The sequence below is a fragment of the Portunus trituberculatus genome, chromosome 34 (assembly GCF_017591435.1).
Source record: "Portunus trituberculatus isolate SZX2019 chromosome 34, ASM1759143v1, whole genome shotgun sequence".
NCBI classification, from domain to species: domain Eukaryota; kingdom Metazoa; phylum Arthropoda; class Malacostraca; order Decapoda; family Portunidae; genus Portunus; species Portunus trituberculatus.
In genome coordinates, this window is record NC_059288.1 from 10,691,200 (window position 1) to 10,706,380 (window position 15,181).

General features: G+C 44.7%; 2 protein-coding genes and 1 long non-coding RNA gene across 4 annotated transcripts in view; all 3 read right to left on the bottom strand.

The window, feature by feature from the left end:
- LOC123512739 (protein KIAA0100-like) overlaps positions 1-7,997 on the bottom strand; it is an 83,923-nt gene extending 75,926 nt beyond the window's left edge. Inside the window, 5 exon segments of the mRNA XM_045269308.1 lie at positions 569-697; positions 1,599-1,793; positions 2,238-2,333; positions 3,417-3,543; positions 7,687-7,997. Coding sequence (XP_045125243.1) covers positions 569-697; positions 1,599-1,793; positions 2,238-2,333; positions 3,417-3,543; positions 7,687-7,745 — 606 coding nt within the window. The 5' untranslated portion in view covers positions 7,746-7,997.
- Positions 7,998-12,049: 4,052 nt separating this feature from the next.
- Positions 12,050-15,181, bottom strand: part of LOC123512535 — a 26,612-nt gene continuing 23,480 nt past the window's right edge. For both annotated transcript variants that reach the window (XM_045268962.1, XM_045268961.1), the window contains exon 2: positions 12,050-15,165. In XM_045268962.1, coding sequence (XP_045124897.1) covers positions 12,964-15,150 — 2,187 coding nt within the window. In that variant the 5' untranslated portion in view covers positions 15,151-15,165 and the 3' untranslated portion in view covers positions 12,050-12,963. The remainder of the gene's footprint in view (positions 15,166-15,181) is intronic.
- The window catches only part of LOC123512537, a 16,117-nt gene continuing 12,985 nt past the window's right edge, over positions 12,050-15,181 (bottom strand). Inside the window, exon 2 of the long non-coding RNA XR_006677122.1 lies at positions 12,050-12,857. This is a non-coding gene — a long non-coding RNA (uncharacterized LOC123512537). The remainder of the gene's footprint in view (positions 12,858-15,181) is intronic.

The following is a 15,181-nucleotide window of genomic DNA, read 5'->3' on the forward strand; positions in this document are numbered from 1 at the left end:
GGCTCTCCTTACATAGATGCAGGAGGGAAGCAGCTCCTGTGTCGCAAAGAAGCATGGAACAGAGAGAGCAACACAAAAAAACACAGTGAGAGAGACGTACAGTTAAAGATAAGAGAGAGAAATTTGCCAAACTTTCACTGCTCTCATTATGAAAGTAAGCAACACAAAACACAGTGAGAGAGAGAGAGGGATATATTAAAAAGAAAGGCATAGAGAGAATCAAAGTTAAAGTCACTGGATAACAGAACATTGCCAAACTTTCATTATATTATTACATGAGAGAGAGAGAGAGAGAGAGAGAGAGAGAGAGAGAGAGAGAGAGAGAGAGAGAGAGAGAGAGAGAGAGAGAGAGAGAGAGAGAGAGAGAGAGAGAGAGAGAGAGAGAGAGAGACAGAGAGAGAAAAAAAGAGAAAAGAGAAAGAGATAAACACGAAAAGAAAAGAGAAAAGAGAAACAGAAATGAGAGAAAGAGAGACAGAGAAAGAAAAAAAGAGAAAGAGAGAGAGAGAAAGACAAAGAGAGAGAATGAGAGAGAGAAAAAGAAAGAAATAAAAACACAGTCACTCACAGCAATATTGGACTGGTTGAGAGTGGCGCCTTCCAATGTGATCTTCTCGGCCGACGCATGCAGCAGACACTCCGGCCACTTCTCTCGCAGGAACATCACACTGACACTCATAATGTGAACACCAAAGAACTGAGGACAGGAAAGGCAGTGTTGGGTTAATAGAATGGTACACAGACCCCTTTAGTGCTGGGACACATTCTTTACCTTGAGTTTTTGGGTGTGATTAGACCATTTCATTGACATTAGGAAGGGTCTATGGAGATCAGAAGATTAATGGTCAGTCTTCACTATTTCTATATGTTTTTACCTCGAGTTTTGTGTGATTAGACCATTTTATTGACATTAGGAAGGGTCTATGGAGGTCAGAAGATTAATGGCCACAGTCTTCACTATTTTATACATTTTGACTTTAAATTTGTGTGTGGTTAGGCAATTTTGTTGACGTTAGGAAGGGTCTATGGAGGTCAGAAGACTAATGGCCACAGTCTTCACTATAAATACAAATCTTTACCTTGAGTTTTGAGAGTAATTAGACCATTTTACTGACATTAGGAAGGGTCTATGGAGGTCAGAAGATTAATGGGCACAGTCTTCACTATTTCAATCCCTCACATGTGTTTCTGAAGCTGTACAAAATCACCAAATAGTCACCAGAATGAATATGGAAACACGTCTTGATACTGAAGGGGTTAAACTTATTTTTACTTTTGACTTAATGTCTCGTTTCTTATCTTCTATTCTCTATCCCCCTCTCCTCTTTACAAAACTTCTCTCCTTTGTTCTGTCTTTATCTATTCACTCCTTCTCTCACTAATTCTCTTTTTCCTTCACTTCTCCTCATCCCCTTCTCTTTTTCATTTCTCTTCATTCCTTCCTTCATCTCCTTTCTTCCTTCACTCCTCTCTTTCTCCCATTCCTCTCTCTCTCTCTCTCTCTCTCTCTCTCTCTCTCTCTCTCTCTCTCTCTCTCTCTGCCTCTCTGCCTCTGCCTCTCTGCCTCTCTCTCTCTCTCTCTCCCAGCTGGGCCACACCTGTGCAAGGGTCACCACTGAAGGGGGTATCCTCACTCTGATGACCTCTGACACATTGGCACTCTGGTTGGAGGTCAAGGAGGTGGCAGCTTGGGCGAATGCTTCCTCAAGATCATTTCGGCTCACACCCACATCATCTTGACCTTCACTCTGACCTCCTCCTCCTCCACCTCCTCGACTTCTCTTCTCTGACACCTGTAAGTGAGTGAGTGAGTGAGTGAGTGAGTGAGTGAGTGAGTGAGTGAGTGAGTGAGTGAGTGAGTGAGTGAGTGAGTGAGTAAGTGAATGAGTGAGTGAGTGCATTTGTTGGTTGGGTTTAGGTTGGGTTGGGTTGGGTTGAGCTGGGTTAAGTTAGGTTAGGTTAGGTAAGTAAGGAAAATAAGGACATCAATTTAGGCTAAGTTATGATAGGAAAGCAAGCACACAATATCAAGTTAGGTTAAGAAAGTAAGAAGACCATTTTAAGTTAGGTTAGGAAAGAAAGAAGACAATTTTAGGTCAGGATAGGAAAGTTAACACAAAAAGATAAGAAAAATTAGATTAGAACACATCATATTCTATCACTTAAGGTGCAGATAAATAAATAACATCAAAAAAATTAAGTAACAATATTTCAGAACACATTTCCTTTCAGCTCACCTCCTTTTCAATGCGGACATCGTGGATCTTAATGGCAAAGATCTTCCTCTCCTCCTGGTTAAACAGACTGCTGGTGGCTCCAATGCGCTCCACTTTCTGCAGGGCAAACAGGTTCATTCAGGCTGGGAACGTGTGTGTGTGTGTGTGTGTGTGTGTGTGTGTGTGTGTGTGTGTGTGTGTGTGTGTGTGTGTGTGTGTGTTACTAACGGGTGATTCATGGTAGCTAGTCTCAATGTCAATCATAGTATCGTGATTCGTCCACATTAGCTCCGTGTGTGTGTGTGTGTGTGTGTGTGTGTGTGTGTGTGTGTGTGTGTGTGTGTGTGTGTGTGTGTGTGTGTGTATAATTCACCTCGGTTGCCTGCCGATTACCCAGCCTGTCTTCACCATTACAGAGCGAGCTCAGAGCTCATAGACCAATCTTCGGGTAGGACTGAGACCACATCACACACAACACACACTGGAAAGCGAGGCCACAACCACTCGAGTTACATCCCATACCTATTTACTGCTAGGTGAACACACCCCACACATTAAGAGCTGCCCATTTGCCTCGCCGCTTCCTGGGACTCGAACCTGGCCCTCTCGATTGTGAGTTGAGCGTGCTAACCACTGCACTACGCGGTGTGTGTGTGTGTGTGTGTGCACATCTGTGTGCCTGCATGTGTGTGCGTCTGTGTACGTGTGTGCTCATGTACATCCACCTGTGTGTGTGCATGAGTGTCCGTGTGCTGCGTGCATGTGCATCTGTGTACGTGTGTGTTCATGTGCATCTGCGTGTGTGTGTGTGTGTGTGTGTGTATGCATGTAACTGAACAATTCTAACTTTCCACTGCTCAAATCACAACAACAAAAGAAGACAATCATAGCGAGAGAGCAAAGCATTTCTGAACATTACCCTAAAACCTAACACCTTCAGCACTGGGATACATTTATACCTTAAGTCTTGTGTACAATTAGACCATTTTCTTGACACTAGGAAGAGTCTACAGAGGTCAGAAAATCAACAACCACAGTCTTCACTATTCTAACCCCCACATGAGTTCCTGAAGCTGTGTAAAAAATTCAGACAACAGAATGAATATGGAGATGCTTCAAGGTACTGAAGGGGTAAAGGCACCAATACTGCACTGAAGGAGTTAAGGCACCAATATTGTCGATCACCAGCACACAACTCACAATGCTAAGGCCAGACTTCTTGATGAGCACATCCTCGAAGCTGAGCCGTAGCAGGGAGATCCATCCTATCTTGATCTCTGTCTGGTACTTTGCAACGATGAGCCATGACAGGAGCCGTGGGAACCCTCTGTAAATAGTGAGATGAATTAATGGGAGAGTGAAGGAAGGAAGGAAGGAAGGAGTGTGTGGGTGGGTGGGTGGGTGGATGAGTGAGTGAGTGAGTGAATTAATGAATTTTCTGTTCCTTTGCTTTTTTTTTTCCTTATATACAAGTTTCTTCAATCTGTTTTTTTTTTTCCCTTACCTCTCCTCAACCTTTGTTTCTTTTTTCTTTTAGTTTTTTTCTTTACCTACAAGTCTCTGCTATCTTTTTTTTCTCTTTCCTCTTCCAATATATGTAACCTTTTTCTTTTTTCCTTTAGTTTTTTTTCCTTACCTAAGTCTCCTCTAATGTTTTTTTCCTCTTGCATCTTCCTTTAGTTGTTCCCTTATCTGAAAGTCTTCTCTACTTGTTTTTTTCCTTGCATATTTCACTTGTTTTTTTTTCTTTTCTTTTTTCTTCCCTTACATAAAAGTCTCCTATAACTGTTTTCTCTTGCCTCTTCCAATATCACCTATATTTTTCTTTTTTTTCCTTTGTTTCCTTATCTACAAATCTCCTCTAACTCTTTTTTCTTCCTTTACATCTCCAATACCACCTTTTTCCTCTTTTCCTTTGTCTTCTTCCTTGCCTCAATTTTTCCTCTAGCTTTTTTTTTTCTTTCTCTCTCTCTTGCATATTCCTTCTTTTTTTTCCTTAGTTTTTTTTTTTTTTTTTTTTTTGCTAACCTAAAATTATTCTCTCACTATTTTTCCTTGCCTCTTCCAATACCACTTTTTTTTTGCCCGTATCTAAAAGTTTTTCCTAACTGTTTCTTTCTCTTGCCTTGCCTCAACCTTTTTCTTTTTTTCTTTGTCTTTATTCTTCACTTAACATTTTCCTCACACTATTTCTTTTCCTTGCTCTAATCAAACTATTTTTCTTCTCCTTTTTTTTTTTCTTATCTAAAAGTCTCCTGTAGCTGTTTTTTTTACTTGCTTCTCTTCAACATTTAATTCTTTTCTTTAACTTTTTCTTTACCTGAAATTTTCCTCTGTTTCTCTCCCTCACATCCTCCTCTGTTCCCCATCCATTGTTGTTGTACCAGTGTTCCATCCCTGCATCTCACTGCCTTCCCCACAATCTCCTTCCTTCACAGCAAAACCAGACAAACTAGGCACTCAGGACATTGGCTGCAGTAATATCTATAGTCTGTCTACTCTAAAATGGCTCCTCCCTGCATCTCATTGTCTTCCCTGTATTCTCCTTCCCTCACAGCAAAACAAAGGCACTCAGGTCATTGGCTGCAGTAATATCTATAGTCTATCTACTCTAAAATGGCTCCTGGATTCATAGTGTAGCTTATTGATGATATAATTGATCTTAAATGAATAATACTTGTCATCTGTTGATCCATACACTTATCAGGACAGACTACGGTTTTCCTCAAGATCTGACATCCACACATTTCCTGGGGCACCATTCAGACTGAGACCCAGGAGCCACTTTAGGGTAGATGGACTATAGTAATGTCTCACCATAAATGAAGCAATGCTCGTCGCCGCAGCCAGCCACCGCCGCCACCATCAAAGTATTTTCTGAGTTTTTTTATGTGATTTGGTTGATTTCTGATCCCTTTTGCAATGCACGTTACTTGATTTAATGCTCTGCCACCCAAAACACTCAATTTCCCACAGGTTCCTCAAGATTTAATGCTCCACCATCCAAAAAACTCAATTTCCCTCAAGATTTAATGCTCCACCACAAAAAACTCAATTTCCCACAAGATTTAATGCTCCACCACAAAAAACTCAATTTCCCTCAAGATTTAATGCCCCCCAATCCAAAAAACTGATTTCCTACAGGTCCCTCAATATGGTTGGGGATGAGAGGCAAGCAAAAGTCGGAGTTCAAAAAATAGTCATAACGCGAAAAATATTAATCTGCGACAGAAATCAAGTAATCACATCCCATCAGTCACTTCACTACAGTCCTCACCAGAAAAGCCATTGAGTCACAGCACAGATTCTAAGGTTGGGTTGAAACTGCAAACTGACGGAAATATTACCAAAATCTTGTGTATCTTAATGCCTGGTTCACTCTTATTCTGCGGCAACTAAGTGTTTTTTTTTTTCTTTTCTCTTTTTCTTGGCCAGATTTTCCTTCTTACATTAAATAGTTTATCAGTTGCCACAAATCATAAACAAGGTACAAGTCTATAGGAAGAAATATCACTTTAATTTTGAAGTGTCTTAATGGTTGGTTGCCTCTTACTCCTTGCAATGGTTTATCAGTTGATGGACACTCACCACAAATGAACAAGATATAAGTGTAAGTGGTAATGACTATAGGAAGAAATATCACTTTAATTTTCAGTGTACTAATGGCCTGGTTCGCTCTTATTCTGTAGCTATCAATGTCTTCTCTCTCTAAAATATTTCCTTGCAATAGTTTATTAGTTTATGCACACACTCACCACAAACCATAGCCAAGATAAAAGTGTCTACAGGAAGAAATATCACTTTAATTTTGAGTGTCCTAATGGCTGGTTCACTCTTATTCTGCAGCATTCATGTGTTCTATGCACTCTATAACATTTCCTTGCACTCTTTCACCACTATTTACACACTCAGACACACAAAATAATAAAACTACAATAAATAACATCAACAGGAGGTAAAACAATATAAAAAACTTCCATTGTAACACACGACACAAGGCCAAGTAATTCTGTATCAGGAGAAAGTCAATTAGGTGATACAACACACACACACACACTGACACACAGACACACAAAATAATAAAACTACAATAAATAACACCAACAGGAAGTAAAAGAATATAAAAAAAACCTCCATTATAACACACAAAATAAGGCAAAAGTGACTCTGTATCAGGAGAAAGACAACACAGGCATTTCTACAACAGCATTTACACACACACTGACACACAAAATAATAAAAACTACAATAAATAACACTAACAGGAGGTAAAATAATCTAGTAAAATTTTCAATTTTCAGTGTCACCCAAGCAAGGGTTTTGTGGTGTGGGTTACCTGTGTAATTCACCACAGTCGTCTGCTGGTCACCCAGCCAGCCTTTTCCATTACGGAGCGAGCTCAGAGCTCATAGACCAATCTTTGGATAAGACTGAGACCACAACACACTCCACACACCGGGAAAGCGAGGCCACAATCCCTCGAGTTACATCCCATACCTATTTACTGCTAGGTGAACAGGGGCTACATATTAAGAGGCTTGCCCATTTGCCTCGCCGCTTTCTGGAATTCAAACCCGGACCCTCTCAGGTGTGAGCTGAGCATACACACTACACTACATGGTGTGTGTGTGTGGTGAACTGAATGACAGTCTGCATCACTTCTGTCACAAATGTGTACTTTTCAAGCTATGCCTCCCTCTCTTGCCAGCCATCTTGGGGACCTGTGGGAAATCGAGGTTTTTGGGTGTGGAGCATTGAATTGAGTAATGTGCATTGCAACACAGGTCAAAAATCAACAAAATCACAAAAAAATATATGACAATACACAAACTACACCTTTGACAGTGGCTGAGGCCAGCACTGATGTTGTTGTTGTTGAGCAGCATTGCCAATGATTTGCTACATTTTGTGTATAGGTTAAAATTAGGTTAGGTATTGCTTAGGGTTTGGCTAGTAACCAGTGAGGAGTCTGGGTGTGCACAGCTCCCTGGCTAGTGTAGAGGGTGGGGTCCAGGGGGACAGAGCAAATCAATGACAACGCTGCTCAACAACAACAACATCAGTGCTGGCCTGAGCCGCCGTCAAAGGTGTAGTTTGTGTATTGTCATATATTCTTTTATGTGATTTTGTTGATTTTTGACCTGTGTTGCAATGCACATTACTCAATTCAATGCTCCACATCCAAACACCGATTTCCCACAGGTCCCCAAGATGGCTGGCAAGAGAGGGAGGCATAGCTTGAAAAGTACACATTTGTGACAGAAGTGATGCAGACTGTCATTCAGTTCACCACACACACACAGGTAACCCACACCACAAAACCCTTGTTTGGCTGAAACTTTAAATTGACCAAAACCTTTATTGAAACGCGACACAAGACAAAAGGTAACGATGTATCAGGAGAAAAGAGTCCACAGGTGATACGACACGGCCCTTCCCACTCACCAGTCACCACCACCACTACCCTTACCTGGTGATGATGTAGTAGAGCAGCACCACCACCAGGAACACCGTCTGCAGGGAGTACATGACGGCGCCTCACGTCATGGTACACACAGACACACACACAGACAGACAGACAGGTGCTCAAAAATTTATCTTCTTTTCGTGGTTTTTCTCGTTTTCTATGGTTTATTTCTAGTATTTTCTGGTGTTTTCTTCTGTTTTCACTCCATTTCCAGGGTTTATTGGTGCTTCATCTGGTTTATTTGGTTTGTTTTTAGTATTTTTCTCTCTCTCTCTATCTCTATCTCTCTCTCTCACTTGTCACTCACTCGCCCTCTTTCCCTCTCTCAAATTCTGTCTTCTCAACGGGACTTTGTTTATTTCCACTTCTCTTCTTTTCATGTCAAATTTTCTTATTTTTCTGGTTCATTATGCTTGTAAAATATATATAAATGCTTTCATCTTATTTTTTTCTTCTTACCATGATTAAGTACCTACATGTCATTACTGGTTTTTACTGAATTTTCACTCACTTCTCTTCTTTTTTATGTCAAACTTTCCAATTTTCTGGTTTATCATACGTTGGAAATATTTATAAGTGCTTTGATTTATATTTGGGAATCTGTGAAAACTGTCATTACTTTTTTTTCTTGTTTATTTATTTTTCTACTTAATTTTCACTCACTTCTGTTCCTTTCCTGTCAAACTTTCCTTTTTTTTTTCTTTGGTTTACTATGAGTGGAAAATATTTATAAGAGCTTTTATTTATTTTTGAGGTTCCTGTAAGCCTTTTATTATAGTTTAGTAGATGTCATTACTGTTTCTTTTTCTTGTTCATCAGTTTTTCTACTTAATTTTCACCCACTTATTCTTTTCATGTCAAACTTTCTTATTTTTCTGGTTTGCTATGCGTGGAAAACATTTCTAAGTGTTTTGGTGTTTTTGAAGGATCCTGTGAAAATTGTCAACACTTTTTTTTTCTTGTTTATTTATTTTTCGACTTAATTTTCACTCACTTTTCATCTTTTTCATGTCAGACTCTCCTATTTTTCTGGTTTATTATGCGTGAAAAATATGTAGAGGTGCTTTGAGTTATCTTTTATTTATTTACTTTATTTGATTCTATTTTGGGGATCTTGTAAACATTTTCTTATTGTTACATGTCATTGCTGTTCTTTCTTACTGTTTACTGATTTTTATACATTTTTTTTTTCTGTTAGCGAGTGTGCAGAAATTTATAAACTCCATTACTGATAATCTTGCACTGATAATCTTGCACTTATAGTCAAATTATGCTGTCTCTTTCCCTTTCCTTCCATTATCATTCTCACTCCTGTCACTCCGGTCATTAAAGTAATATATCAATTTTTGGGCACTAATGCTTAATTGATTGTTATTCCATGCACTTCAGAACGTAAAATAGAATAACACACACACACACACACACACACACACACACAGCCAGCCATCAAGAGGGAGGTTTCAAGACACTTCTCGATAACGTCTTGTGATCTTTAAGGGAACTGGCAACTCGGTGGGCCTTTCCCCCCTCCCCCCTATTTATTCTTGCCTTTGGCCAGTTTCCTCTTCTGCATAAAAAATAAATAAATAGATAAATAAATGAAATAAAATAGGATGAAATAAGCGGTTTATATGTCACAGTCCCTGAAGCAAAACTTATTCATTTCCCTCTTGTCATTCACACACCTTGAGAATATTTCCACAAGAACCAAAACACAAATGCCTTGAGTCCCTAATTAACACTGCATGGTGGTTTCTGAAAGGTTCCAATGCCCCGTAAGAAGAGTTAACAAAGGCCACGGGATGACTAAAGGATTTTTCACGAGTTTGGCGCAGGAATCTCGATAACTTATCTGCAAAATCAAGATAATGGCATTGAATACTCCTGTAGGTTACGATACACTGTTAATGGTAATGAAGATAACATGTAGCGAGGGAGTATGGTTGTAGTTAGTTTGAGATTTTTGTGCTCTCTCTCTCTCTCTCTCTCTCTCTCTCTCTCTGTTGGCCCCGTCGAAGGCACCCTTGAGATCAACGAAAGCTCTGCAGGTAGCATCCTTATTTATAAGACACTCAACAAAACAATGACTTGTAGAGTGACCTTTTAGGAAGCCATGTACATTGCCAGAGAGTACATGGCCCACCTTGTATATAAGTCTGTTCAATATTATCCTTTCCATCATCTTACACAGACAGCTGGTGAGAGAAATAGGGCGAAAGGTGCCATCACCTTTGGGTATTGGGATGACGATGGCTGTTTTCCAAGAGTGGGGAAGCTTGCCTGCAGTAAAAGACATGTTAAATAAATCCAAGATAGGGTTGTCTACCTTTACCTCCGAGACGGCATTGAGGATATCATAGGTGATGCCATCCTTGCCAGGAGCTGTTGACTTGTCCAACTTGACTGCCGAGAGGAGTTCATCATGCGTGATAGTTCAGGCTATTTATGTTTATTGTGATGGGTCAGTCAATGGCAGCAGGTCTGGATGTGGGCTGTTCATCCGTGACTACATCCCTGCCAGTCTCTACACTGACACTAAGGTTTCCAGGCGGCTCCCTGCACCCATGTCTTCCACTAGAGCAGAACTGTATGCTGTACCGGAGGCGCTCCACATTGTGGCGCCTCTCCATAAGAATGTATATTTCTTTATTGACAGTCAGGCTGCATTGTACGCCCTTCAATCCACCTCCCCCATGGACTGTGATCTAGTTAATAAGTGTCTTGATCTCATCCACGCCTTAGAAGGTGCTGGTGCCACGGTCCATTTCATCTGGATACCCTCTCATGTGGGTATCCCGTTAAATGAAAAAGCAGACCACCTTGCTCAGTGTGCCCTACAAGATGACACAGTGGACCCTGGCACTGAGCACACTCTGGGTTATGTTAAGAGTAGCATTAAGGACTTTGTACAAAGTAGCATTAGTGATCAGTTGGAGCTTTGTTGCCATAGGGGCAGTAGCACTAGTCTTCACTATGCACGTGTCTCCCAGAGCTGTGCTTACACCTACGGGAGACACACTGCATCACATGACAGGGTGGCAATGAGGCTCAGATTAGGCTGCAAATACTTTTGGGAAGTCAGTGCTTCTCCTGGTGTGTGCTGTGTGCTGTGTGCTACACCAAGGGGACACACTCTACGTCACTATATATCATGGAATGTCCTCTCATTGCTAAATTTAGGCCACAAGGTCAGCATGACTTGTACAGCCTCATTGACCATCTCCTAGACTCTGCCACCCTCAGGGATATACTCAGGGAATGTCCTCAGTTTGCTCCCATACTGTAGGATGTCTTAGGCAATAAGGTGTGCAATATCTGTATTTATTTATTGAAATACTTGTATTCTTGTTGTGTAGGTTATACTGTCCAGAGTTATTTTTGTGATACTTTAACCTTAAGTCTTTGCCCAGGGGGAGGGTGGCAAGGCCCATCCTCCTCCTTTGTTGTAATTATTTATTAATTCAACAATAAATGTATCAATCAATCAATCTCTCTCTGATGTAGTTTTTTTTTATTTTCATCTCTCTCTCTCTCTCTCTCTCTCTCTCTCTCTCTCTTTGTATCATTATTACCTCTATTGAATTTCTAGTGTCTAAAAGTATATATAGTTATCTTTTTTATTTTCATCATTTTTTTTTTTTTGTCAATTGTCTTATACAAATTGGTCTGTAATGATCACTTTTTTTGCGTCAGTCAGTCATTTTCTCTCCTCCATCATCGTCATCATGTGTATTTTGCTGTCACGGAGTTTAATCAATGCGTTTTTTTTTTTTCATTCATTTATCTGTTTATCTATATATATATGTATGAGGAACTCTAGCCAGGGACAACATGAGAAAAGAAAAGGGAACGTAAAGGTGTCATTATCTGTAAAATGTCAAACTTATCATCAAAATTAAGGCAAGTGATAGGAGTGTTGGAATACAGAAGCAGGCAGGGAATTTTAACCCCTTCAGTACCATGACACGTTTTCATATTAATTCTGCTTACTATTGGCGATTTTATACAGCTTCAGAAATTTATGTGTGGGATTAGAATGGTAAAAAAAACCTTCCCAGTACTGAAAGGGTTAAGTTAATTTACCGGTATAGAAAGCCTACTACTATTACTACTACTGCTGCTGCTGCTGCTGTTCCTGCTACTATTACTACTGCTGCTGCTGCTGCTGCTGCTACTACTACTACTACTGCTGCAGCTATTACTACTACTACTACTACTGCTACAACAACAAGTTCTTCTACTACTGCCGCTACTACTACTACTATAACAACAACAGCAACTACTGCCACTACTACTACTACAACTACTACTACTACAACTATCTCGCATTCTTTACTTTCATTAGGAGTAAAACTGAAACACGATGTCAGTAATAAATGTTCACTTTATTTTCCATATAAACATAAACCAAACAAATGAAGGTAATATTTCCCTGCACGGGATATAATTAATGTACACACACACACACACACACGGTGATACACATGTGAGGCTATGGTGATGGTGATGGTGATGATGGTTGTGGTGATGATGGTGGTGATGGTGACAGTGGTGAGGTACACATAAATACATAAATAAGTGGTGGTGAGGTGACGGCGTGACATCCCTGCCGACACTCAGGATAGTTGAGACAGCACACCACAAAGTAATGGTCCGCGCGTCCTCTTCAGAAAACAATAATAATAATGATGATGATGATGACAATAATAATAATAATAATAATAATAATAATAATAATAATAATAATAATAATAATAATAATAATAGTAATAATAATAATAATAGTAAGGCAAACCGTGCCTAGTTATTATTTTGATTACTTCAAGAAACAAATTAAAGACAAATCCTTTCTTGCAAAGACTCCTCAAGTCTTGACACTGTGAACTGTGTGTGTGTGTGTGTGTGTATGTGTGTGTGATGCAACAAGGCGACCACCACCACACGATGACCTGCCGCCACACCCACAACACACTGCCCTCTCCCACCCTCCCTCGCACTCCCGCAGTGGCAGGTATACGGCACGCCACGACAGGCGGGCACAGCTGGCGGCGCCCTATCTTGTCTCAGATGGTGCTCACCCACACACACACTGCTGCTGCTGCTGCATGGCCCATGCCGACACCCTCTGTCTTAATACAGCCATGCAATGCTATGCTCTCTCTCTCTCTCTCTCTCTGTCCCGGGTAGTGGGTGTGGGAGGCGGGGGGGGGGCTAGGAGCAGGAAAGGCGGGCTGTGTGGCATCATGTATTAAAAAAGGTACAAAAGGCGGGGCGCGGGTGTCACAGGTGCATGGGCGGGGAGAACATGCCCGACCCGCCGTTCATGAGTGGCATCATGACGCCCATCCTGTTGTGAGGAGCGCCGGCCCCCTGCCAGGGGCCGCCCATACCCCGCGGGCCGCCCCCCATCATTCCCCGGGGCCCCATGAAGTCTTGCGGGCCGCCCATGTGCGGGGCGGGGTACTGCCCCTCGTAGCCCGGCATATCGAAGCCGTGCCGCACGCCCACCATGCCGCCGTTCCCGCCCTCCAGGAAGGGCGGCCGCCCACCTTCCATGTAGCCTTGCGGCCCGCCGGGCATGTAGCCATGCGGGGGCGGCGGGTGACCTGCCATGTACGGGGGTCGCGATCCCTCCATGAAGGGGCCATCACGCCCCGCCATGGGGTCGTGTGAGTTGGTGTAGGCCTGGGTTATGCGGGGGTCCAGGCCTCCCCGGGGCGCCTCGCATCGCGCGTGGTCAATGCGGCGAGGGTCCAGCATGGCGATCCTGGGGTCCAGCCTGGTGCTGGTGGCGATGGCAGGGCGCGGGTCAGCGCGCGACGCTTCAGCAGGGTTGGTGGCGGGCGGTTCGCGGGGCAGCAGGTGTCTGGTGTCGCGCATGTCCACGTCGCCGGTGGTGCGGAAGCCGCGGTTCAGCAGGTGCCGCAGGTCCACGTCTGAGTGGCACACCTGGGCGGGGTCTGAGGGCGTGGAACGCGCGGAAGAGGGCGGGGAGGGCGGCGAGGCCTCGCTGTGGCTGGGCGTGCCGCGGGCGGAGAAGGCTGATGAATTGGAGGAGGGGCGCGAGGGCGGCGCGCTGCCCTCGTCGTCAGCCAGGCCGCTGATGAAGTCAGCGTGGATGTGCGGCGCCAGCAGGGAGGTGAGCTGCTCCCTGATGCCCGTCACGTCCCCCGAGGTGCGGCCCAGCTTGGCCAGCAGGTCCTCGGGCGGCGAGTCCGGCACACTGTCCAGGCAGGACAGCACGAGGCGCACCACGCTGGGGTGGTCCAGACGCTCGTACAGCGCGCGTTCCTTGTCCGAGCACCGCTCCAGGAACGACAACGACGCCTTCTTCTTGGTGCTGATCAGGCTCTTCAGGAACTCAAAGTTGGACATCTCCTTCTTGTCGGGCCGCGAGGCGGGGGCGGCGGCGGCGGCAGCGGCGGGGGCCTGCGCCCCAGACGGGATGTTGCCCGAGTCGGGGGGCGAGTTGGACCTCGACCTAGAGTTGTAGGGCTGTGGGTCTTGTCCCAGGCCTGCCACGCGGGCGTCTTGCAGGGAACTGCTGCGTGGGTCTCCCCGCATGGCAGCGCGCGGGTCGCGAGGATCACGTGGGTCACGGGGCTCCCTGAGGTGGCCGTTGAGGCGCGGGTCACGGGGGTCACGGTTGGCACGTGTGTCCCTGGGGTCGCGGGGCGCGGCTTTTCCCGCATCGTCGTCATCTTCCTGGCGGGCCCTCTTGACGGGCGGCGTGGTGCGCCCCGTGATGGCCTCTTCACTCTGGGACTGGGCGGGACGCTTGCGGTTCTCGGGAGGCGGTGCCCACTGGGACAGCATGCGGCGGGGCACGCCCACCGTCACCATCATCTCGATGAGCTGGCTGCGCAGGGCGGCGGAGTCAGCGCGGCGCAGCAGGCGGAACAGGTTCCTCTGCAAGGTCTTGTGGAGAGAGCGCACGTTGTGGTCGAAGAGCGTGGGCGGCGGCGAGGCGATCTGGCGCTCGATGAGGTTGGTGACGGGCGTCCACAAGTCAGGCTTGTAGCACGCCACGGTGATGAGGGCGCGCATCGCCACTAGGAAGGCAGACCCGCCGATGTAGGGAGTGGAGACGAGGTCCGTGAGCGCCGCCACGCCCTTGGCGATCATCTTGGGGCCATACACTGCCACCTCGGGGAAGCGGCTCACATCACTCATGAGGTGCGCCACCAGCGCCGCCTCCAGGAAGCGCACCACGTGCACGGTGACGCCTTCGTTCTCTGCGGTGGCCAGCATGCTCAGGATGTGGTCTGCCACGCCGGACATGGCGGGCCAGGCGGCCAGGAAGGTGGCCTCGTCCAGCTCGCCCGCCGCCAGCAGCCGCAGCGCATGGCGGTACACATTAGCGAACACCCGCACGGTGCGCTTCACCACCGCCACGTCGCTGTCCGTCAGCAGGTCGCGCAGGCCAGACACCAGGTCCGGCGAGCTCAGCATGGCGGCGTACTCCATGGCGCGCCCTGCAACCTGCAACAACAACAAT